The sequence below is a fragment of the Camelus ferus genome, chromosome 6, assembly GCF_009834535.1.
Source record: "Camelus ferus isolate YT-003-E chromosome 6, BCGSAC_Cfer_1.0, whole genome shotgun sequence".
NCBI lineage: Eukaryota > Metazoa > Chordata > Mammalia > Artiodactyla > Camelidae > Camelus > Camelus ferus.
This window is the reverse complement of record NC_045701.1, coordinates 48,904,650-48,929,554: the sequence shown is the minus strand read 5'-3', so window position 1 is coordinate 48,929,554 and position 24,905 is coordinate 48,904,650. Positions and strand designations below refer to the sequence as shown.

Sequence of the window (24,905 nt, the reverse complement as noted above, 5' to 3'; positions counted from 1 at the left end):
AGAAAGCTGAAACATACCATTTTTACTGCATTTGGAAAGACATTTTCGGACATCTCACTCGGAACAAGTGAAAACCATAGACTCCTCATTTGGCAGTACTTTCGTGTTTATTAAATAACTGAGAAAAATTAGTAAAAATTGATGGATTCTAAAAACAAATGCATTAAATAATATCAATAGAAAGTTTTGTGGCTAATCTACGTTTGGCTCCTTAAGTGACTGATAAAAAGCCTCATTCTAAACATTGCTCTGTTAGAAGCAGCAAGCAGGTATTTATGACCAATTAGCTCCTGGATGTTGGCCTCAAGTTATATGAGTAAATAAGTTGAAGCTGCTTTTTATATAATTCTATGGTACTAGCTCTTAAATACATGAATAGAACAATGAAACAGACAACCAGGAAGTAAATCTACCTCTCTCTCTATATATCTATACATATGTTTATATATATATATATATATATATAAAACTTAGCATATAATAACATGTATTTTGCCATTATTAAAAGAATGTGAAGACCATTAATTCTTACAGAAAAGGCTTAAGTAAAAGAAAAATCAGGATATAAAAATGGCAAATATAAAATTATTGGAAGAAAATATGACCAAATTTTAAGTCTGTATCTTTATAATTTTGTCATGTATTTATGCAAATTCTTCAGTAAATATGCATTATTCTTTTAAGCATAAAAAACTATGACTTTTTAGCCTATTAAGTTTTAACTCTACTAGACACTACAGATTTTCATTCTCCTCTATATTTCAGTGCCCTACGATTTGTACATGGTTTATTAGGTTTGTGGGGGTGAGGACTGGAAATCACAGGGCATTTAAGCCAACTACAAAGTTAGAAGTCGCAATCCCTAAGACTGTCCTCACTTCTGACACCAGCTGCAAGTTTGGGGGATTTCCCAAATCACCTTCAGATTTGGTGATTCACTGTAAGAACTCACAGAACTCACCGAAGGCAATTATGTTTATCGTTATGGTTTGCTGCTGGAAAAGGAGACAGATTAAAATCAGACAAGGGAAGAAGCACATAGGGTGGAGTCCAGTAGAAGCAGCAAGCATGGAGCTTCCTTTGTCCCCTCCCCATTCAATTAGGAGGTATTACTCTTCTAACATCAATTTCTGACAATACGTATGAAGTACTGTCAACCAGGAAAATTTGCCCAAGACCCAGAGTTTTCATTGAGACTCCATTATGTAGCCACGATTGATTGGCTGGTTCAAATATGGCTGATGTTAAGCCTCTAGGTCAACTGATACCACTGATCCAAATACCTATTTCACATTATTGGTCCTTCTGGCATGGTCAGTCCTCACTCTAAATTACATTGTTAGACTAGCCAGTATGACCAAAGTCCCTAGGCAAAGAAAAGACATTAGACATTACCTCCCAAAAGCTTTGGGCAAGGCCAAATTCTTTACAAAGGGACTAACCAGGTCAATAACATAGTAGTTTACCACGTGTACCGAGTAGTTATGACACTTTATCTCTGATCTAGTCCTCAGTGTTTGCTGCCAGAGGGAAAAACCAAAATTTGAGTGGATTAAAATATTCGACAGGTGAGGCAAAGATTTTTAAAAAGCCTTCCAAAGTCACTGCTTTTATCAGTTGGAATACTTATTTCATAATTAAAGAATGCTTACCTCTAATTACTAAGGATGATTGTTTAGTGGATAAAGAGTTTATTCATTAAACATACAAGATTCATTTAACCTGAAATACAGTGGGGTATAAATGATTAAATAATTTCAATATTTAACTAAATATTTGCATGTCTGTAAACCTAGGAAACTACACAAAGTCTATACTATTGACAAGCAATTTGTGTAGGAGGGGAAAAATAATTGCCCCCATCATTTTGCCTTTTCAGTAAATAAACAGGGACTTGGATCTAAAGAACAGGAAGAACATGCACTCATTATGCGGGAGGATAAGCTTTGTACACAGCACCCTAACCCCAGATCAGTGTTTCTCAGATTTTTGGATTGAATTTGCCCTTTTCAGAGAGAAGGGCTTTTAAATATATGTGGAGATTCTTTGTGTTGGTTCAAGTCATCTTTAGTATATAGCATTTTTATTATACTTTATTATAGCATCTTTATTATTATATAGTATAAATTACATCTTTGTTATAGCATTACCTAAATATTTCTAATTATAAAACTACACATTAATTACCTACCATTAAAACTGATTAATGGCTTATAAGTTTTGTACAAGTATGAAACATAAACAAGTAAAGTAAAAATTTACAAACTAACTTCAATCAAATTCTAGTGAGCATATTAACACTACTTCTCCCTGGCTTAATTCTCATCTTTTTTTTTCCCCCAATTTCTAGAACAATGTAAAAAATCACGCACTGGGGGAAGAACTCTTCCTATATGACCAAAGCACAAAGGTAAGTGTATATACTCAGTCCCTATATCCAAAATAAAATCATATTCCCAAAAGGAAAATAATCAAAATGTATAAAATATCAGTTAAAAAGGAAAATGCATTAGGCCCCTGGGGATAAACAGTTAAAATCATCTGACTATATTTCTATTCAGAAAATGTGCATTTGTCAAATAGATAAGGGGACCACTGTGAATCAGGTATATGAAAGACAGGCAGCAGGACCACCCATTAGCCATAACAACAGACAAAATCAACTGACTGAAGAAAGAGCCAGCCATAACTATGATTCTTTTACATTCACTACTCAACTCTAGGAAAATACGGTTAAGTTGCTCATCTAGACTCTCAGAAATATTGAGATTACAGTTCCCAGGGTGAAGTTACTTAAAAAAAAAAAAAAAGCAGCTGAAAATAACTATTCACCATCAGTGGAGGCTTCACACTTCATTGAGAACCCAAGTGGGAACATGATCTCTGAATCACAGTGTACTGTCAAACACCAAGCGATGTAATGCTACTTAATGACACAGTGATCAACAACGAAGGCGATTCCAGCAGCAGAAGGCATCCAGGGTGCATGTCAGTCAATATATTAGACTTCAGTGCATATGCTTCTTTGAGAACAAAGTCAGGTTTGGTTCTTTGTGAAATACATGAAATGTGGTATCAGTGAAGGAAAAGATGCACTGCACTGAACTGATACACAGAACTGTTCTTTTCCAGTTTTTGTATGAAGGCAGAGGGTACTAGGAGTTTGACTGTAACCCTAATACTGTCCAATGGTAATTCTAAGTACTTCAAGGCTGCTTTGATGCATACATAATCAATAAGCACAGAATACTACAAACTTCTTACACAGGGGTTGTGGAACAGGAGTGTGAAACCAGAGAGGAAAGACTTTGTCACAGCCAAAGCTGAATCATCAAGTCTAAACATGTTTACCTGCCTGCTTCTTAAGGGCTCAAAATAAAATCTCTCCCTACCCATGTCAAAATGTATTAGCCCACAATATGATTATTATTTTTAGTCAAGTTAGTTTTTTCTTTATTTCTTTGATACCCACAGCTAAATGGTAGCATGTTGGAGCCAGCTAACACTGGCTCTCAAGAGTGTGCACCTCTCCCCATCTTCATGATCATTAATATCACATTGGTGGCTGAAATTAATGATGGGGTATTTATACTGGAGAAGTCAACAAACACTACAAATGAGGAGTCCCCCCACTCCACTCCCCAATGAGCAGGTTGTTAAACATTTACTAACACCCTAGAAGGAAGGAAAGGGCATTAAGCAAGTTCTCTTTACTAGGAGTTTTAATATTTTACCCTAATAAGGGGTTATAAACCCCACTGTCTTTAAGGCAGGAGTTATTTTGTCACAACTTGTATTTTCCTGCTAAGGAGAAAGCATTAGCTGAATATATTTACACTGGAAGGATTTTGTTGTATGTCACAGATTTGTGAAATAGCACAAAGGAATCAAAAAAGCTGGAAAAATCCAGCTAGAGATTATATACTACTTGTGAATTCTCTTTCTCTCTTTCCCCAGCTGTGATCCTAATTATAATATTTTTACAAAATCTAATATCAGAAAAAATTAAACTCATTCTCAGTAAGTTGTAAAAGATTAATAAAGCATAAATAGTTACTCTTTCATATAGTTCCCAGCAGCTGTAACATTCGAAAATGCAGATAGCCTTACGTTAAAAAATTCAGTTGGTATTTCAATTCTGTGGATGTCATTTTGATAATAAAATTATTCTATATATCAAATAAATAAAACAACCCAAGTTTTGTGTTTCTAAAGCAATCCCTGTTTCCCCTCTACTCTCATCTCTTCCTGAGCCTTATCAGAGAGCTCATGCCAAAAAACCTCTTTGCCCACAGAAGAGGACGGCATGCACTTTGAGAAATAGCAACTGACCCACAAATGCTAACAGGAGATATGAGCTCTGGAAAATGGATCATTTAGACAAATCAGACATAAAGTATACAGACCAGCTAGGGAGATCTTCCTCATTCAAATTCTAGGAAAACATATTTTATACTAAAGACAAAGCAAGCTCAGAGCAAAAGTTCTATGACCAAGATGACAGCACGAAGGAAGTGGCAACTCGACCAGCTAAGGCAAGGCCTAATACGTTACCCTGCATCCCACAAGCGTATGAGAATACATCCAGTGGCCTTTCCGTTCTGCGCATGTGCCAAATAGCCCATACGCATGCATAGAGTGTCACTGAATCTATGGTGGAGAAGTTGTGAAAGAGCGTCTTCCAGTCCTCTATGGTTCCTGCGCGGGGAGATGGGCAATGAATATAAGGCACATGCGCAGGCGTGGGAGCGAGCCGCTCTTGTCCACGCGCTTCTGAGAGATTCCTGGTGTCGCCATGGGCCGCCGCCCGGCTCGTTGTTACCGGTATTGCAAGAATAAGCCATATCCAAGGTCTCGCTTCTGCCGAGGTGTCCCTGATCCCAAGATCCGCATTTTTGACCTGGGTCGGAAGAAGGCAAAAGTGGATGAGTTCCCACTCTGTGGCCACATGGTGTCTGATGAATATGAGCAGCTCTCTTCTGAAGCCCTGGAGGCCGCCCGAATTTGTGCCAACAAGTACATGGTGAAAAGTTGTGGCAGAGATGGCTTTCACATCCGAGTGCGGCTCCATCCATTCCACGTCATCCGCATCAACAAGATGCTGTCCTGTGCTGGGGCCGACAGGCTCCAGACCGGTATGCGAGGTGCATTTGGAAAGCCCCAGGGTACAGTGGCCAGAGTCCACATTGGTCAAGTCATCATGTCCATCCGCACCAAGCTGCAGAACAAGGAACATGTGATTGAAGCCTTACGCAGGGCCAAGTTCAAGTTCCCTGGCCGCCAGAAGATTCATATCTCCAAGAAGTGGGGCTTTACCAAGTTTAATGCCGATGAATTTGAAGACAAAGTGTCTGAGAAGCGCCTCATCCCGGATGGTTGTGGAGTCAAATACGTTCCCAATCGTGGTCCTCTGTACAAGTGGCGAGCTCTGCACTCGTGAGATCTTTGACAGCACTGTCAACTTTGGCCATGCTGGTCTGACTTTTGCTCACCAATAAATTTTACTTACTGGCAAAAATAACTTTATCAATTTTTTAATATTTTAAAATATCCACTTTTTATTTAGAATATAGACTATGAGATAAATACTTTTTGTATTAATGCCAGAGTTTTAATGGCAAATGACACTTTCCTTTTAAGTGAGAGTGAAACAACTTGTATGCCATTTATAGAGAGAGAGAGCTATTGCAATTCTAACCTACACATCTAATTTGGAGAGTCTAGGAAAATATGTCAAAAGTTTTGTTAGTAGAGAACTCATAAATTATAGTTAATCTTGGATTAAAAAAAAGTAGACAAAAATCTGATATTTAGAGAAAAATTCTTAGTTTTTATAGCAAATAAACAATATGTATGAAAATAATAGTATGCATTAGTGATATTTTAACTGTAATCTCTCTGAAACTAATACGTCTGTTCTTAAACTCATTGCTTGTGTTTTCCTTATATATTTCTGCACATTGTTTTTAGAATGACCTATCACCTTCAGTTATCAGCCTTAGAACAGTTGGGGATCACTGCAAAAGGTTTCCCCAGACAAGCCTTACATTATCTCACACTCAAGAGACAACAATCCAATCTTTTCTTCATCACAGGAAGGTCATAGGTTGACAACCGAGTTCATATTGCTTGATCTGAGTCCCAGTAGAACCAACAGAAAAGAGAAAAATGACACTAAATCAGCTATCTGTGCTCTAAAAGGACCCTAGAGAGAGTCTGCAGTCTGTAGGTGCTTGCTCTGCATAAGAGTTTCACTGATCACACAGGCATTTTTTTCATTTCGTTTTGTTTTAAAAATTACATAAACTACGATTTCTGGGTCTGTACTACATTTTAAAATTCTAGCTCTTTATGTTATTTAGTCTTCCAAATCTTAATGTTGCAAACACTACCCTCATTTCTTAAACTAATCACACATTTCAGAGTCAACATATGACAATCTTAAAATTTTGCATCTGACTTGATACTTCTTTCAGGCTCTTACTATAAGATATTTCCTACTCGTGTATTTTAAAACTAGGTTGTTGTTTTAAGCTATAATTTTTATTTTGTATAAATGAGAAGGATAACAGGTACTAAATAATATGAATACATAGAAAGGACTTTTCAGCTTAAGGAGCACTCCCCTTGACATGTTTTATTTGATGCTTTAAAACTACTGAAGTTTTCTAGGAAATTAAGTGCTATGCAATTTGTAATTGAGTGTATACTTGAGTCAGATCTTCTGACTCCTGTACAGTCCTGTTTATATCACACTGTCTTTCAAAAACAAAAACCCCACTTCAAAAAAATCAAAATGCCAAACAAAACACAACAGTTCTTCGGTCACGTGTTAATACAACTATGATGCAACTTTAAAAATATTTTCCATCTTTATTATTCATCCTTATCTTTGGTCTCAAACTTCTCAAACATCTTAGCCTTCAACTTGGAACTCTGTACTCACTCACTAAATACAGGGAGGCAGCCAAGTAAAAGATCATGAACATCCTTGCCCTCAGAGATTGGTAACTATGATTGTGTATGCATATAGATAGGTGGATGAAAAGGAAATGAATGATTAAAAATTACTGCATTAAACAATTGATAGGAAGGTGTCATCAAGGGGTATTTTTTGACTCTTCCCTACAGTTTTCTATTATAAGCTATTATATATAAATTTCATTTTCTTTAATGTTGATAGAAGAATACTTCCACTTACTTATTTTTCTTGACAAAAATCCCACCAATTTATGTTCTCCAAGCCATGATTTTGTTTTTTCAGCATTTTTGTATTTCCAGACCATTCTAGTTATTAAAAAATTGATAAGACAGTTGAGCTGAAATACAGTTTAATTATGTATTGCACAGCTCTTCATTATTTCTAAATTTCTGTTCAGAATGGAAAATTAATTTGGGAACATATGTATTCATAATTTCATGCACTACTGCAATGAAATAGAACTGTCTGCTCATTTAAAATAAAAATACAAGTACAGTTAACTAAATTCAAGCAAATGTTGCCCTATAAAACTTCGATTTTGTTGATGGAATCTTCAGGTTTTGGAAAATACTGAGTGAATCAGTTAGAAAATGGACCATGTATCATATCAATTTACTAACTTTCAAAAAGCATGTTCCACAGATAATCACTGAATAATCCACCATATCTCTCCCTCCCTCAAGGTATGGAATTACACTAAGCATATTTAGCCTGGAATCCTTAATTTTTATAAATATACACACTGGCTCTGACATGAATTGGCTGTCAGTAACATTGACAGGCATTTTATTTCCACTTCAGCAGCTTTGTATTGCCCACCCTGACAAAATTCAGCTAGGGCTTTCTGGTTCTTAAAGCGTCACTACAGACCTAAGGGTTGAACTGAGAGATTGTTTAGCCCCCAAAATCTCCTGCCTTCATATTAATGACATAGGTGTTTTGGTTTTTTTTTCCTTTGGAGTAATGACTTCATTGTTTTCCTAAGAATATCTACATATTCTTTTTTTTTTTTAAGGTAAGTAATGTAAAAAGTAATGATTAAAGTCAAAGGCAGCTACATAATAGTTCATTGACTAATAATAATTCAAAATGAGGTCATTATCATGCTTAACAGTGGATAATAAGGGAAGCTCTGGTGTCAGGATCACTGGATTTGAATCTGCTTCTGTATTTACATGGGCAAATTATTTCATATAGCCATTCCTCAATTTTCAACTATAAAATGGGATTAGGATACTATGATTATAAGGTTGTTTTTAGGATTAAATGAGATAATTCATTGAGAAAACGATTGTGCCTTTCACATATTAAGTACCCCAAGTTGATAATAATTTATAACAGTTAACATGGTTATTATTACATTTGCTCCTGCCTCCCTGCTTCTCAGTTTCTAATTTCTGTTGCTTGTACTGTTATTAATTTTTTTCATGATTTACAACATTAACATTCTGTTTTGCAACTGTACTTCCCATCAGTTGTGTCATCTGAGTTCTAGTTTTAATTTGAATCAGTATTCTGTTTTGAGTTTTTGTTGTTTTCTATCTTTAGTTTCATAATTTCCATTTTCATATTTTTTCCATTTTGTCGCCTATTTTTGGAGCTCCTTTTGAAAAATGTAATTGTGCTTTACCAATTATCTTCTACGTATGACTTATTTATGGAGATCTATTTCTTTTTTTCCCTTCCAAACGATATTTTATCTACCTTACCCACCTTTTTTTCATTCAATATTTATTGCTTCTTTTCTTCCCTTCTCCTGTTTCTCAAAAGAATGATTATATGACTGTCATGCCATTATTTCTATACTGTATATGTGTGATATATACTGTTCTACCCAGACCTTCTATTTAGTCTGGAAGATTGTAGGTGAAATTTCTCTAGTCACCCTTTCATAAAATGTTTATTTTTTGTTCATTTAGTTTTCTCTCTCAGCACCATAGTTTGAGGACTGGGTATTGCTAACTATCTGCTTTTCACAGCCTCAGGATGAGAGGATAGTGACAGGAGAGGACTTGAAGGATTAAATACATCCTTTGATGGATGCTGGATTCTGATTCCTCTTCTGAAACATATATGTATATGTATACTGTATATGCATAGATATATATGTATATATTATATAAAAAATTATATACATATATATATAATATTCTTTAAAGCCATTTGGTTACTCTGTTTTAGAGTACTGAAGAAACCAAGCAGCAACACCACTCAGACAACAGGGGCACTGAGCCTCTGGTCATGTTGCAAAGTAATTAGGCAGAAAGAAATGTAGAAGCAAAGGATTGGATGGATAAAAATATGTAAGGAAATCTGACTGAAATTTTTCCATTTACAATAACCAAAGGGAAGGAGGTCCCAACATGATATAAAAATCCCAAATACAAGCTTTGTGCTGAGGCAGGTCTGAGCATGGAATCATAACATAGGAGGGTATGGACTGTACCACTGTCTGCCCAGGCTGACCCTCGATTACATTCACTGACCCAAGCACAGGAAGCATTTTCATCATTCTGGAGCAAAGATAAAATGGAGGGCCTGATATTGGCCCCTGCAAAGTTTAGAGGCCACAAATCCATCATGAAAACCACCTGTGGATCATCCTCCACTGAACCTTTGCAGGCGGAATGCAGTATTCAGGAGAGAATCATGACAGAGGAAGCAGTGTCCTTCTGCCAAACACCAGGTCTCTCCTCCCACCACCAGCTCACAGCCCCCTGAAGTTTTCAGGCATAAATGGTATTAGATGCAGATGTTACTGGGCCGCTAGTGGACTCTAGTCCATTATCACAGTCCCAGGGCCCTATATATCATTTGTCTATCTATCATCTACCTTTTTTTTTTTTTTAACTTTCTCTTTGTTACATGATCCTGGTTGCTGTAACCTAGTCTTTCTACTTCTATAATTGTAAAGATTCTGCTCTTTTATCAGATCTGGAAATCACTCATCTGTTATTTCTGCAGATATTACTGTTCCTCTAATTTCATTATTCTCTTTTTTGTGAACACAGATTAAATATATGTTAGAATTCATCATATCCCCCATGTTTCTTTCATGTTTCCATCTCTTCATTTTCTTGCACAGAATTTGAATATTTTCTGCATATCCTGTTTTTCTGTTCATTACTGTTTCTTTAGCTGGCTTTTGTCTGTTATTTAACCCATCCATGGAGATTTTAATCTCTGCAACTGTGTTTTTTATTTTCAGAAGCTATACTTATTTTTTTCTTAAAATAGCAACTTTTTCATTACTTTTTCTTTATTCCATATTTATTTTATATTTATTTCTTCACGCTTTTATACTTTATTACTTTATATTTTATAATTAATAATTTCAGTATCTGAATCATAGGGGATCTAAATTTATTATTTGTTGTTTTTGCTTTCATTTGTATTTCATAGTGCCTTGTTTTCTTCTTCTTTTCTTGTTCTTTTAACTTTTTTATTGTTGGATTACATTTTGCTTAAGTTATTCTCTGGGATACCAAGGTCTATGTTGGGTATTTTTTCCACCAGAGAGGATTTATAGTGGATTTTCCCTGTTCCCTGGGATGCTGCCATCCTGGAACCAATTTCTTTTGTCATGAAGGATCAAGAATGTGGAATTCTCTATGTCTGTGAGTCAGTTTCTTATGGTTACTGGGGGAAAGAGGGTGGGAAGAGGTAAATTTGGGAGTTTGAGATTTGCAAATGTTAGCCACTATATATAAAAATAGATTAAAAATTTCTTCTGTATAGCACAGGGAACTATATTCAATATCTTGTAATAACTTTTAATGAAAAAGAATATGAAAATGAATATACATATGTATGTGCATGACTAGGGCATTGTGCTATACACCAGAAATTGACACATTGTAACTGACTATACTTCTACACCTCAGTAAAAAAAAAAAGAATGTGGAGTTTTCAGGCTGAGCTTTCTGACTTCGCTACACATTTAAGTTCTGTAAGGATTATATATTGTTATGTGTCTGTGGAAAATATACGTCCCTGCCTTGAATGTGCTAACCATTCACAGCTCTCTGCTCCAATTTCAACTTGCTATTGTTTGTTTGCTTCTATTTTCAGGCCTTTTGAGATTTATTTTCTAGTGAATCTAGAAACATAATTAAAAGTAAGATTATAGGCAGAATCTAGTTATGTATTAGTGGGAAGGTCACTTAAAGTACATAATCTTCCTTGCTAGGTGGAAGTCTTGTGATTTTTTAAAATTTGGTGTATGTATGTACCTTGTAAAATACCATGGTAACTTTACCTTACTTTATATATGCAAATTTCATATAATAGAGTTTTTAATTGCATTATCCAAAATTTACATCTAAATGCTGTGCGATGCAATGACTTTTTTACTGTGTTATCTTACATAAGCTGAAAATATATTTCCCAGAATTTCTTCCCTCTAGGGTGCTTGATCACAGGGGAAATTTGTATGAGGTTTGGAAGGCAGAGGGAAGCAACAACAATTATACTCACAAAGTTGGTGCAGAGCCCCAGGCACCACTGTAGTTCATGACTGTTGTGGCTGGTATGCTGACTCATCTCACAGATAGACGGCAACAGCCTAACTTCAGTTCCTATACCCCCTGCTAGAGTTTTTCCTTTACTTTCTTTGAGACCCAGGCATGTGTGTATTTGTGCTGAAGGGCACACAGACTTGTGTTTCGCCACATTGTTGGAGTTTGATGCACTGACAGACTTCAATTCTAGATTGTCCTTTTGCGGTTCAGTTTGTCCTCATGGGTTGCATTTGCCTGTGGGGTCAGTTTTATCCACACTTCATTTCACTTTGCATTTAAATTCTTTTTTTCCCAATTGCCTGTCTTTCTGACTTGTAAGGACTTTAGGCTCACTGCAAGAAGAGAGACAGCAGCATTCAGTAGACTTTTTCATGGTCCCTGTTGGGTGGCTTTGGTGACTTTTATCTGATCACCCACTATCCCCTTCAGAATTATTCCCATCCCAGCTGCTCCCATTATTCTGCAAAGTTTACTTCCTATCATGCCTTTCTTATTCCAAATGACTCTTAGTGCTTCTGCTTCCCTGAGCAAACTCCTGCTGATAGAGAAATGACCATTAAAATCAGGAAAATATTGAAAATTGGTTTGGTAAAGCTATTGAAGAAGTAAATGTTTGGAACACATGGACTTTTTATTTGGATCCTGGTTCTGCCCTATACTTTTCCTTTCACCTTGAGCAATTTATTAAAATTTTCGGAGGCTTTAGTTGCCTAAACTTCAAAACAATCCCATCTGTAGAATAAAGACTATTATGACAGTTATGAGAACAGTTTCTCGGCCATAGTACTCTCTGAATGAACATTGTTTATTATCATTATTGTTTATTATTAAATGATTATAATTTTAAAGGAACTCACTGTGTATTAGTTATGCTTATTAATATAATTACCCTGGCCATGAAGTGAAATCTAAAGTGTACCTACTTTTATTTATGGAATCTTAATATCTTTCGATGTTATCTTTAAAATTCATGTTTAAAGTATACATTGTACACGTTGTTTTTCTATGTAAGACCAGTAACAATGAAGCATTTGAATCCAAGTGTGAAAATGTTTAATAGCCATAATATTCACTATTCCCTGGTAGGTTAATTCTGATTTTCTACTGAAGACACATAAAATTTCTGTGAAATAACTATTGTAGCTTGCACAATTTAGTCTTATTTTAACTTTTTACTTCTCGTTAATATATTGGTTAAAGCATTTAGATACAACTTTACTTATGTATATAATTATTTGTATGGAATATTATAATTGTTTTATAGCAGTATAAAAGATAATGAAAATTTACTATTTCCAACTTATAAGTTACAGTAGCATATTGGTATATGTTATTATAGATTTAATGAACCATGAAAGGTTATGATTAAGTTAGAGAAAGCATTTGTATTTATCATCAAGCATTTTAAGAGGTATATTAAAATGTAATAATGGACTGTATAAATTAAAGCCGTAAAAAAGCATAGATTCCTATCATAAGATCATAAAGAATGCTAGCCTAGGCATTGTCTTTCATTTTGAACTTAACCTCACCAATGCAACCAACTCACACATAATTACAAAAAAATCTTCATGCTACATTCTGATTTGCAAACATCCTCTTTCTCTGTCTCTCTATGTGTGTGTATATGTAAACACACATTTGAGATTGTCAGTAAGTCACTACTCTAGCAGATTCAATAGTTTCATATTCCATCCGACCACATGCCAATCAACAAAAGTGAGGAAGAAAGAAGGAATCACTTCTTCTGGAACAAAAAGTTTTATAGATGAATCATTTGTCTAAAAATTTGTAATATTTAACAAATCAAGCATTATGTTTTGAGCTGAGAAGAGAATAAAAATTGAAATCCTGATAAATATTACCATGTAATAAGAAGGAATTAGAATTTATTTATAGAAGACCTGGTTAAGCTTACTCTTACTGATTATAATAATGTCCCTGAGGAGTCTTATAACAAAATGTAGTCTGAATAATGTAATGAGGCTCATTATTACCAACAAAAAACTAGTGCACTGTTCACGCAAATATGAAGTACCTATGGGAAAGGTAAATCTTTCTGTCTTAAGATGGGTATGCTATTAGATCAGATATGTTCCATTTATTAGGTGAACCTACATATTTTGAATACCTATGGTGAGATGTGTCAGACCAGAGTGAAATCTGGAAATATAATCACTGGGAATGGAGTTCTAATTCCATCTGAGAGTAGAACAATTTTAAAGAATAGAAAATATGGAAGCAAGAAACACTTGGTAAGCAGTCATTAGAACTGATACAATTTCAAGAAAGTTCTAGTCCTTTTTTACAGGCTGGTGGAGAAAGGCTATGGAAGTTCCAAGACCAATGAAGTTTAGTAATCTCAGTGCAAAAAGGTTTCTCAACAGATATTAGGACGTAAGTCCTGAAAACTGGAGTAAGCCATACATAGGACTTCAACTCCTGATAGAAGTATTATCAAGACTAAGAAAAGACCTGCAGGTCTAGAAAAAAGTATCAGGCTGGTTATCAATATAGAGATTGATTAACTCAGAATTGGTATCAATGATCAAAATGGGGTTCATGATTTGGGGATGTATTCCTGCTTTTAAACTAGAGTGAAAAGAGGTTCTTGCCCTAGTCCATGTGCTTTCCAGGATATCACATATTGCACAGACTTCCTGGTATACAAGTGCAAGAATCTCTCAAGGGAAAATATCTAGGAATAGAATTGGAGGGAATAGACTGGTTCAACCTTACCAGGTTATGCTAAATACTTTTCCAAAAAGCCTTTCAAAGCATACTTCCACTAGCAACATGTGAGAGTTCTCATTCCCGAATACCTATCATTTCTTGACTTTTTAAACTTTTAGACAATGTCTTAACTTTGAAATAATAGCTAATTTTATGTTTAATTTGCATTTCTCTGAGGAGCTTTTTACATCTTTTCAAAAGCTTTTTGGTTATCCATTTTCCTTCTAGAAATGGCATATCTCCCCTTTGTCAAAGTGTTCTGCAAGGCTGTTTGTATCTCACCTTTGAATTTAGACTTCTTCTGAATACAAGACCTTTATCTATTTTATGTGTTGCTTTTATCTCCTGCTTATCTGTGGCTTATCTTTTTGATTTCTTTATAGTATTTTAATGAACTAAAATGAAGCTTAGTGCATTTGGATTTATCAGTCATTTCCTTTATTGTTTTTACTTCTCATCTTTTCTTTAAGAAACATTTTTCCATTTCTTGGTTTTAAACATATTCTATACTTTCCTTCTAATGTTTGTATGAGTTTGCTTTCATTTTTAAAGTATGCAATCTGGAGTTAAATTTTATGTGTGATATGAGAAGAATCTAATTTTGTTTTTTTAAATTATGAATTACCAATTTCCTGTACCATTTACTGAAGAGTGAGTGCATCGCTTTCCATAAACTTATGGATTCAGTTCTGTCTTCTTTTGTCCGGTTAATCAGACTATCTTTCTTCTCATGACTTTCTAATAATTCTCGGCATTGTAGGGCTATTCCCTTCACAGTTTTGTGTTTCTTCAATAACCTTGCACTTTCATATTAAATAGAACCAGCTAGTCAGTTTTGAGGAAACATGTTGGGATTTTGATCTGAATTGCATTAAATCCATAGACCAAGTTGGACAAATGTGTATGATGTTGTATCTCTTCTTTCATTAATATGATCTATCTATTTATTTTGATTTTCTTAAAGTCATTCAATAAAATTTTATAAATTTTCTATTAAGAAAATGTATCATTTTACTCCAAGAAAAATATGTTTTTACTGCTATTATAAACTATATATTTTAGTTCATATTTTCTAATCTTTCATTACTGGTATGGAGAAATACAACTAAATTTTATATATTGATCTTTTAACAGATAATCTTGTTAAACTCTTTTGTTTATCCTAATGAGTTATCCTTTTGGTTCTTTTATATTTTGTATTTTGTACATAGGTAGTCATATCTTCTGCAGATTATGAAAGCTTTTTAAACAATCCAATCTTCATATAATTTTCTATTCTTAGTTTGCTTATTAGGGCCTCCAATATGATGTGAAGTAGAAATGGAGAGAGGAGGAATTTTAGCTGAGTTCCTTCAGAAAGTAGAGTGTGAGATGATACTCCTTTTGTGACATGGAAGTTCACAATGGTGAGTGGCAAATAAAAGGAAGTGAATCAAGGTCAGATGCAAAACAACAAAATACAATGAATACAATGTGTTACAATGAGCCACAAACAGACGCAGCAGATTGCTCATTAGGTGTGTTTGCTTGGCATATGGGGCTCTTCTAGAGAAGGAGAACTGCAAGTCAGAATCTTCTCCAGAAGAGAGAGAGAGGGAGAATTTATCTAGCCCTCTCCTGTTCCTCACTTTTCACTGGCAAAGCCCATTAATGAATGAACTTCTGATTTGTGTTATCTGGTGGCTGCTCTGGAAGTCAGATCCCATGTCTTATGCTGTATTTTGTCTAAGTTTGAAAATGGAGGTGTGCTAACCAAGATGGAAGAAGGGGGCCAGGGGAATTTGAGAAGCCCCATAAGGTTTGTAACCCAATAGAGCAAGCACCTTTGTTCTGTTCTTAATTTTATGGACTGACTTTAATATTCACCTTTGGATTTATATTTGCCGTATGATTCAATAGATATATCATATCAGATTAAATAAGTTCCTTTCTATTCCAAGGTAGAGTTTTTATCAGCAATAAATGTTACAGAAGATATACAGATGCCAAATAAGCATATGAAAAGATGCTCTACCTTATATGTCATTGGGGAAATGCAAATTAAAGCAACAATGAGATACCACTACACACCTATTAGAATGGCCAACATCCAGAATACTGGAAATGCTGGAAAGGAAGTGGAGAAAAAGAAATCCTCATGCATTGCTAGTGGGAATAGAAAATGGTACAGACACTTTGGAACAGTTTGGTGGTTTCTTATAAAACTAAACATACTCTTACCATGAGATCAAGCAATCATGCTCCTTGGTATTTATCCCAAAGGAGTTAAAAACTTATGTTCACACAAAAACCTGCATGTTCATGTTTATAACAACGTTACTCATAATTGCCAAAACTTGGAAGCAACTAAGATGTCCTTTAGCAGGTGAATGGATAAATAAACCATGGTACATCCAGACATTGAAATATTATTCAGTCCTGAAAAGAAATGAGCTATAAAGCTATGAAAAGACATGGAGGAAACTTAAATGTATATTATTAAGTGAAAAAAGCCAAGCCAATATGAAACGTCTACATAAGTGTATGATTCCAACTATATGATATTCTGGAAAGGCAAAACTATGGAAATAGTAAAAAAAAAAAAATCATGGTTTGTCTGGGGTGGAGGGATAATTTGTGGAGCACAGAGAATTCTCAGGTCAGTGAAAATACTTTGTATTGTTATAATAGTGGACATGTCATTATACATTTGTCCAAACCCAAGGAATGTACAATATGGAGAGTTAACAGTAATGCAGACTATGGACTTTGAGTTATTATGATGTGTCTATGTAGGGTCATCAGTTATAACACATGTACTACTCTGATGGGGGATGTTGATAATGGACAAGGCTGTGTGTGTTGGGGCAAGAGGTATATGGGAAAACTCAATACTTTCTGTTCAATTTTGATGTGAGAAGTTTTGCCTAAAACTTTTGTAAAAAATTGTCTTTAAAAAAAGAATGTTGGATTTTATCATATTTCAATTACATTAGTATACATATTGTTTGGGGCACTTATTTTTCTTCTGTGAAGTGATTATTTACATCTTTTGTAATTTTTCTAAAGAGCTAATTGTCATATGTCTGCTGATTTGGGGAAATTTTATTTGTATACCAGATATTAATCTACTATCAAATTTTTTAATTGAATTTAGCTATTTTCTTCCAGTTATGTAAATACTTGATATAGTACAAAAGTGGCATAACAGATCTCTGAGTAAATGATGGGCTGCTCAATACCTGGTGCTAGAACAATTGGTAAGTTAAAAATGAAATGAACTTTTGTTAATTGTGACACTCATATACGTAATTTCCTGACTAAATTACAAAGAGAAAATATCCCCCAGGTTAAGAAATGAACACTTCCAGTCTTAGAAATAGCCTGTCTATCATTCACAGATCCCATTTCCTCCTCTCCCTTAAAGGGACTCCTATCCTGATTTTTAAAATAATAATTTCTTTGCTTTTCTTTTAAGTTTGCTATCAATGTTTGTACCTATAATCATTATACTACATGGTCCTGCCTACTACTTTATGTAAACAAAACCTTACTGACTCCACTACTTACCTCTATAAAATCCCAGGTCCCCAGTCTTTTTTTTTTTTTTTTTTTTGAGTTATCTCTCATTAAAGAATACTCTCCCTATTGCAACAGCCTGAATAAAATCATCTCCTTAATGCACTTTGTCATCCGCAACACACACACACAAGCACAGACATACACTCACACATAGCTTAAAAGATTAGAGGAGAGAGGAAATGTTTTGATCAAGAAAAAAAGTAGATTTAAATATACCAATGATGGCTTTGTATGTTTAATTGTGATCAGTGTTGAGATAATTTTCAAAAACAAGTAAAATTATGATTCCTACACAGACATAAATATGAGTGCGTGTTAAATATATTAGTTAATTCTTGATGAGGACAAATGATGCATTCAAGGACAGACATGAGATCCATATTGTACGACTGGTGTGTGAATTTGGAGCTCTGGGAACTTTGAGGTGGTATTTTATTTAATGGTGACACATTCTCCTGCTGCACTGAAGGGCTTGTTTCAAAGACCGCTCTTGTTTATCATTACTTGAAAGCCCTTTTTATAGACGAAGACATTTTAATTTAATTTCAGGTAAAGGCTTTTGTTTAAGCAATTATAAGCCACTTCCTAATTTTATTATAAGTCATTGTTAACTAAGAATATGATCTTTATTAATTTGTTTTTCAAATTTATGGCAGGACTCAAGAAAAAGTCTGAGTAGCATGCAGGAGAGGGTTCCACTCTCTAATACCCTTCTGTCTGAGTTCACTTCCTCATTTTAGCTGTTTTTATTTCTTTCTTTGTTTGTTTGCTGTCTTAATTCAAAATTCTTTCTTTCTTTTTCTATGTGGCAATTGAGCGTACATGCACAGAGCCCACGAGTTTCTGTGGGGAGCTGGGTAAGTCTTCCCTGTCTCTACCACTTAGTAGTTGTGTTTAAGTTCCTGAACTGTGAGTTTCTTCTTGTGTGAAATTGGAGACGAGGCTAAAATGAGGTCATCTCTGTAAAGTGCTTCCTACCGTGATCATAAAATAATAAACACTAAATAATTATTATGACCAATAAGTAGCAGAGCTGTGATTTCAATCCAAATCTGCCAAATGTAAACCCATCACTTCACCATTACACTGCAGTTTGTATCAATATTGTAAGGCCATTTGGCCAGTTAGCTCTAAGAATTATGTAAGTGTCTGTAAGAATGTAAAACAGGTAAAGTTGGGAGTGCTCATTGAAGGTTCTGATAAAAATCTAAGATCTGTTGTAAAATCACTAACCTTGGACTTGTGAAAACCTTTTATCTGACTCAGGTATATTTTCAAATAGACCTAATTAGGATATATATACATAGTTACTTTCACTCTGTATAAAGGATGAAAACACATTTACTTCTATTCACTGTAAAAGACACACAGGTCTAGGAAAGATATTAAAATCCTAGACACTGGTTAACTGTCAGAAAAAAAAGGGACCATGCCTCAGCCTGTATTACCATTTAATATGCTCAAAATCACTTCTTCATCTATTTCGAGAGCTATTCTGCTTTAAAACATGTCCCTGCTTACCTCTTTTTTTTTTTTTAAAAAGGGAGACATCCATGTATTTTTCAACCAGGTGTTTTGAATGCTTCTCTGAGAAATCAGTCTGTAACCCAAACACACTTCTATCACACTTCTTTTCAAAAAAGTAAAACCACAATTCAAAAGGCTGATTTTAGATTAAAGGACATTATTAATCCAACTCTATCCAAATATATTTACTTTTACACAAAATGTATCAGTGGAGTTGATTCTACTCAGATGACATACAACTGGAACACAATGGAAAGAACAGTGCAAGGTAAGCATATAAAGTTTTTAGGTGAGCGGGATTATGATTTCTAATATTAGATGAAGTAGCAACAAGAGAGGTTGCTGACTGATAACTGGCTACAGAAGCTTATAAAGATCTTCTGGTTTACAGATTTTACCTACAATATTCAACACAAAATACACTTTCATATGAATTTTGTATTAAGAAAAAAAAATCTGTGAGAGAGAAAATCTAAAATTCGGTGCATTGTGGTTAGTGATCTCAAAGTGATGACATAGTTGCCTCCAGTGGAGATTTTCTGTTTGCAAACTCTTAAACCTGAAGGCTTTAGCATCTTATTTATTGTATTGAACATGGAAAATCCTGCATCTGTCTCTTTTGACAGAACGAATTCCATTGTGTGCGATAAATACAAACAAATACCAGAAATTTCCATGCACAGAAATTTTTTTTCCCTCCCTGTTAATACCAAAGCTCTTATCTCTGCAAGTTTTTGAGATCACTAGCATAGTAGAGGAAAGCACTTTTGATCGAATAAAATAAACCTTTTTTCTTTAAAAGAATATTACGATTTTTAAGAAGTTATTTGCTTTGAAGGAAGTATGGCTTCTGTCTACAACATATTTTAGCTAATAACTTTAAATCATTTTCCCCCTCCACAGTGTAAGATCAGTTGTGTAAGTATTACATAAAAATGAGAAAATCAATGCAGAAAAAGTCAAAAGTGAAGTAAGTGAGGGTCCTTCATTTTGCCATTAATCTGAGGGGTAAAAACAAAACCAAAACCAGCTATATTCCTGCAGCCCTAAGACTGGAGGGCCTAGGATGGTGTGTGATGAAAATGGTAGACAGAGGAAAGAGGGGTTTGAGGGGTAAGTTAGATTTTAGTTCTTACAAAATCTAGATCAGGGTTATTGTGAAAGTACCTAAGTGAGAAATATCAATCAGACCAACAGCATTTGCCTGGAGATAGCTAATATGGAAAGAGCAGAACCACTAGAGAAGCAGAGGAGGAAGAAACATTGTCTTGCTCACAGTAACGGCTCAGCAGCTTGCTAGCATGCTGAAACTAGCTGTAATCACACATTTTCGCTTGCTACTCTCTGTCACCCCGATGGCCAATTTATCCACAGTAGCATATTTACAGGCCTGTGTACGAAATTGAAATTCTTCACCAGAGCTGATGCTACATTGCCTTGGAGCTCTATAGGATTTAATTGAACCAGCATGAAAGGACTGATGAATGGCTGTGCTTGCAATGAAGAAAGTGGTGCAGGGCAGAATTTCAATGGAAGATTTTAGCCAGTACTTAGTGGCTGGGGTACAAAATTGCTGACAACTGAAGTGCTGTCTTCTCTTTCTCCCTCTAAGCTTACATGTGCCTAATTATTATTTTCTTTGTCACATCCTCTTGTTTATCTTTCCGTTATGTTTGCTGTGCCATCTACCCTCAGCTCAAATCTATGCGGCAGGGTCAGATCAGATAAACGATTGCAAACCTGAGTCGTTTTTCTTTGCTGGGCCTCATTAAAATAACCCTAAGGAATAGCATTTTCAGATTTCTGCCACTCATGGAGTTGTTGAGATGAAACGCTGTAAACCAGCTGTAACCAAATTATGTGTACCTTATATATATTTTGGACAGCACAATCAGTACTTAATATGCTTGTGTCCTGTTTGCATTCTCTTTTTCACATCTATTTCTTTCAGCTGTTTATCTAAGACCTTTATTCTTCTCTTTAGAGGTTTTCTGTATCAAATATTTACTATTCCATTGGACTTCTCCCTCTTTACTCACCTCATAGTCACAATCCCCTTTCCTATCCTGATAGTTTTGCTTTTGCCTTGCTTCTCTATGGTGATACTTATTTTTTAAACTGTCATAAAAACATAATTATACAAATTATTTCTTGAAAATCAACAAATTCCCAAATATTTGTTTCTAGTCTTGGGGTTTCACAGGTTGATCATCTTCTTGATCTTCCATTTTATTTTTCTCTTTCTCTTATTGAATGGAATTGTTTTCATTTTCGTTCTCTTGTTACTTACTATGCGATAAAAACTAACCAGGAGTTATACTTATTTTCTTTCTGTTTCTTTAATGTTCTAATACTCACGTGTTGCTTTTAACCTTGCCTTCCCAGATTTTCCTGAATGTAAAAAGTGATTAATGGAAATGATATTCTTCACCTCATTTGGTGAGCTACAAAACTAACCCGTATTTATTCATTTTCTCCACCACCTTACAAGTGGAAATAGTTAGTCATTTGCATTTTCTTTCCTCTTCCACTGGACATCATTTTTCCACTCTACCTTTGTGCTTTGATCCTCTTTTCTCTTTTCCTACCCCCCCGCAAACACTTCACCTATAAAATTAACTTTTGCTTTGATTCAATGCTTTCTGGCTTTGCTTTAGTCTTTTCTTTGATTTTTTTCACTCCATTCTACCTTATTTATCCTCTGTTTTGAGGCTTCAAATTTGTCCTAATTAAGCATTGATCTCTCTCTCTCTCTCTATATATATATATTTAAATATATATATTATATATATTTATCTCTACCTCTATTTCTTCTCTTATCTGAATATTTCTGGTCCGTTATGATTTACTTCAACCCTTTGACCTCTATACTTGTCTCCAAGGTATGCCTTCTAGTTTTTCTGCTTTTTCATTTGTCTGCCTACCTCAGACTCCACAAATTAGTATCCTAATTTTATCCTGCATTCTTATGCCTCTTTTGTTCACATGCTACTTTCTGAGTTTAACCCACAAATGTTCAATCAAGATGTAATTACTACTGAAAATGTTCTCTTGACATTTAACATGGCTCAGTGGAACCATTTGGCCATTTCCTCTTCCACATGTATAAAGATATCCGTCTAATAATCTGGTCAACTCTAGGAGTAGAGGTAAGAATAATAAAAAAAGACTTTTTAAATCACTAATACAAAATCTCCCTTCTCTTTGGCTTGGAAATTATCAAAATCACTTTGAAGATTGTTTTAATGTTCAGAAACTCACTTTGTACATAATCTTGAGGATTTCTTCTTAAATTAGCTGATTTCTTTGTCACATACCTGATTTAAACCTCCCTACAATTTCCTCTTTTTTTCTAGGAATGAACCAGAATGTGAAGGATGCAAAACATCAGCTTAAGCAGAGTTGACATCCTTCAAATCTTCACTTGAACAAGCCTAAGTGTGTGTGTGTGTGTGTGTGTGTGTGTGTGTGTGTGTGTGTGTGTATTTTGAGAAATATTTACTTCTTGAAAAGAAGGAGAACAAGCAATGAAATATTAAAGATCACAGAGGCAAAATGTGAGCAAAATAGAAAAGGATCCAACATGGAAAAAAATGGGAAAAACAGTAATAAATGGTAATTGAATATGAAACAATACTTTCTTTTACTTATTTCTCTCCTACTCAAACTTGCTTGTTTTTTCTTGGAATTTATTTTTATTTCTTGCTTCACATCTAAGTAAAATTAATAATCATTTCATGTTTCTCCTGAATCTTATTGCTAGTCATTAAGAATACTATATTTTATATCTAAAATATCCAACCAGGAAAATAGGATAGTCATATCTGTGAGATAATCGAATGAATATACATATACCCCTGGTTCCTGGCACAGAGCTCCTAGAACTCTTTTAAATTCCTAAGTGATAAGAGCACTTGGGAGCATCTTTTGTTCTAATGAGGCAACTTTGGATCAGCTCCTTGATGGCTCCTGGATGGGGACTGAGAACCAGGAGGACCAAGCCATGATTAGAAGCTTTGAATTTTCAACCTATCATCCATCCTGCAAAGAGGGGAGAGGGGCTGGAAATGGAATAACTAACTGATCATGCCTACATGAGGAAGCCTCCATAAAATCCCAATAGTATGGGATTTAGAGGGCTTCCAGATTAGTGAACACATCCACATGCTGGGAGGGTAACACACCCCTAACTCCACAGGTATAGAAACTCCTGTGCTCTGGACCCTCTCCCTATCTATGTATCTCTTCATCTGGCTCTTCATCTGTATCGTTTATCTTATCCTTTAATAAACTGACAAACAAAAGTGTTTCCTTGAGTTCTGTGAACCACTCTAACAAATTAATCAAAATTAAGGAGGGAGGTCAAAGGAACCTCTGATTTATAGCCAGTTGGTCAGAAGCACAGGTGATAATCTGGGCTCATGACTAGTATCTGAAGTGTGAGACTGTGTGTGTGTGTGTGTGTGTGTGTGTGTGTGTGTGTGTGTGGAGGGGGAGCAGTCTCAGTGTTATGGGACTGAGCCCTTAACCTATGTGATCTGATGTTATCTCTGGGTAAATAGTATCAGAATTAAGTTAAATAGCAGGACACTCAGCTGGTGTCCAAGAATTACTTGTTGGTGTGGGGGAAAAACTTCAACACGTCTGGTAACTAGAAGTGTCAAAAGTGAAGTGTAAGACACACAAGATAAAGAAACATACAGCAGGGAAGAAGACAGCTTTTCCCTAAGTAGGAAGGAGAAAAATGGAGAGGTTTTGCTTTACAATACCACAATAACAAAAGTAATAAATTTTTATTTTATTTTTGGACTAGTCTTGACTTCCTAGTTCCATAATAGTGTGTGTGTGTGTGTGTGAAGGGATGAAAAAGGGATGGCAAAGAATGGCAGAGAGCTTTTTGAGTGAAAGATGGAACACTGGGGAATGAAAGAAAATACAAAGCAACAAGTTCAAAGAGAATTTTTTTGAGGGGGGCATACCTGAAGTAAAGGATGTGAAGAAGATTTCATAAATAGAATGAGTGAGTTCAGGAAGAAGGCAGCGTGTAGATCTAAGAAAGATTCCCTAAGGTACAATGAGAGAGTTAAATCACCTTTAAAGTGAAGTTAACATGGACAAGAAAAAAACTGTCATATGTACTGTTCTAGTTGGGGCATTTCATATGTCATTAAATAATTCAACTCAACAAGTGTTCCATGAGTGCCTATTAAGAACTGTGCTGAGCAAAGATGCAAGCATAAATGAAGCCTGTTCCCTTTGTTTCAGGAGTTTATAGCTTACAATGGGAAGCTAAGACGTATATGCAGAGGGTGAACACATGACATAACTTGACAACGTCCATATTTCAAATAAAGTGCAGAGAATAGTTTGTTATTGCTGCTGTTGTTTCCTGCTGAGATGTAGAGGTAAATCTTAAAGCATGAAGTTGAATGTAAGTTAGATCATCAAGGATGCATTAAATTCTGGTTTGGCGATGAAAGCAAGAGCATTCCAAGTAAAGGTGTGGAGCTAAGACATAAGCGGTCAAGACCTAAATGGATAAAGCACAGTGCTTCACAGTGCAAATGTTAGTGAAGAGTTTG

The 24,905-nt window shown here is 35.1% G+C and overlaps 1 protein-coding gene and 1 long non-coding RNA gene across 2 annotated transcripts in view; one reads left to right on the top strand and one right to left on the bottom strand.

Moving 5' to 3' along the window:
• Nucleotides 1-24,905, bottom strand: part of LOC116664261 — a 299,718-nt gene that overhangs the window by 56,343 nt on the left and 218,470 nt on the right. The window lies entirely within an intron of this gene.
• RPL10L (ribosomal protein L10 like) lies at nucleotides 4,758-5,518 on the top strand. Its single transcript, XM_006189473.2, has one exon. It carries the CDS (start codon nucleotides 4,796-4,798, stop codon nucleotides 5,438-5,440), a length of 645 nt encoding a protein of 214 aa, XP_006189535.1. The 5' UTR covers nucleotides 4,758-4,795; the 3' UTR covers nucleotides 5,441-5,518.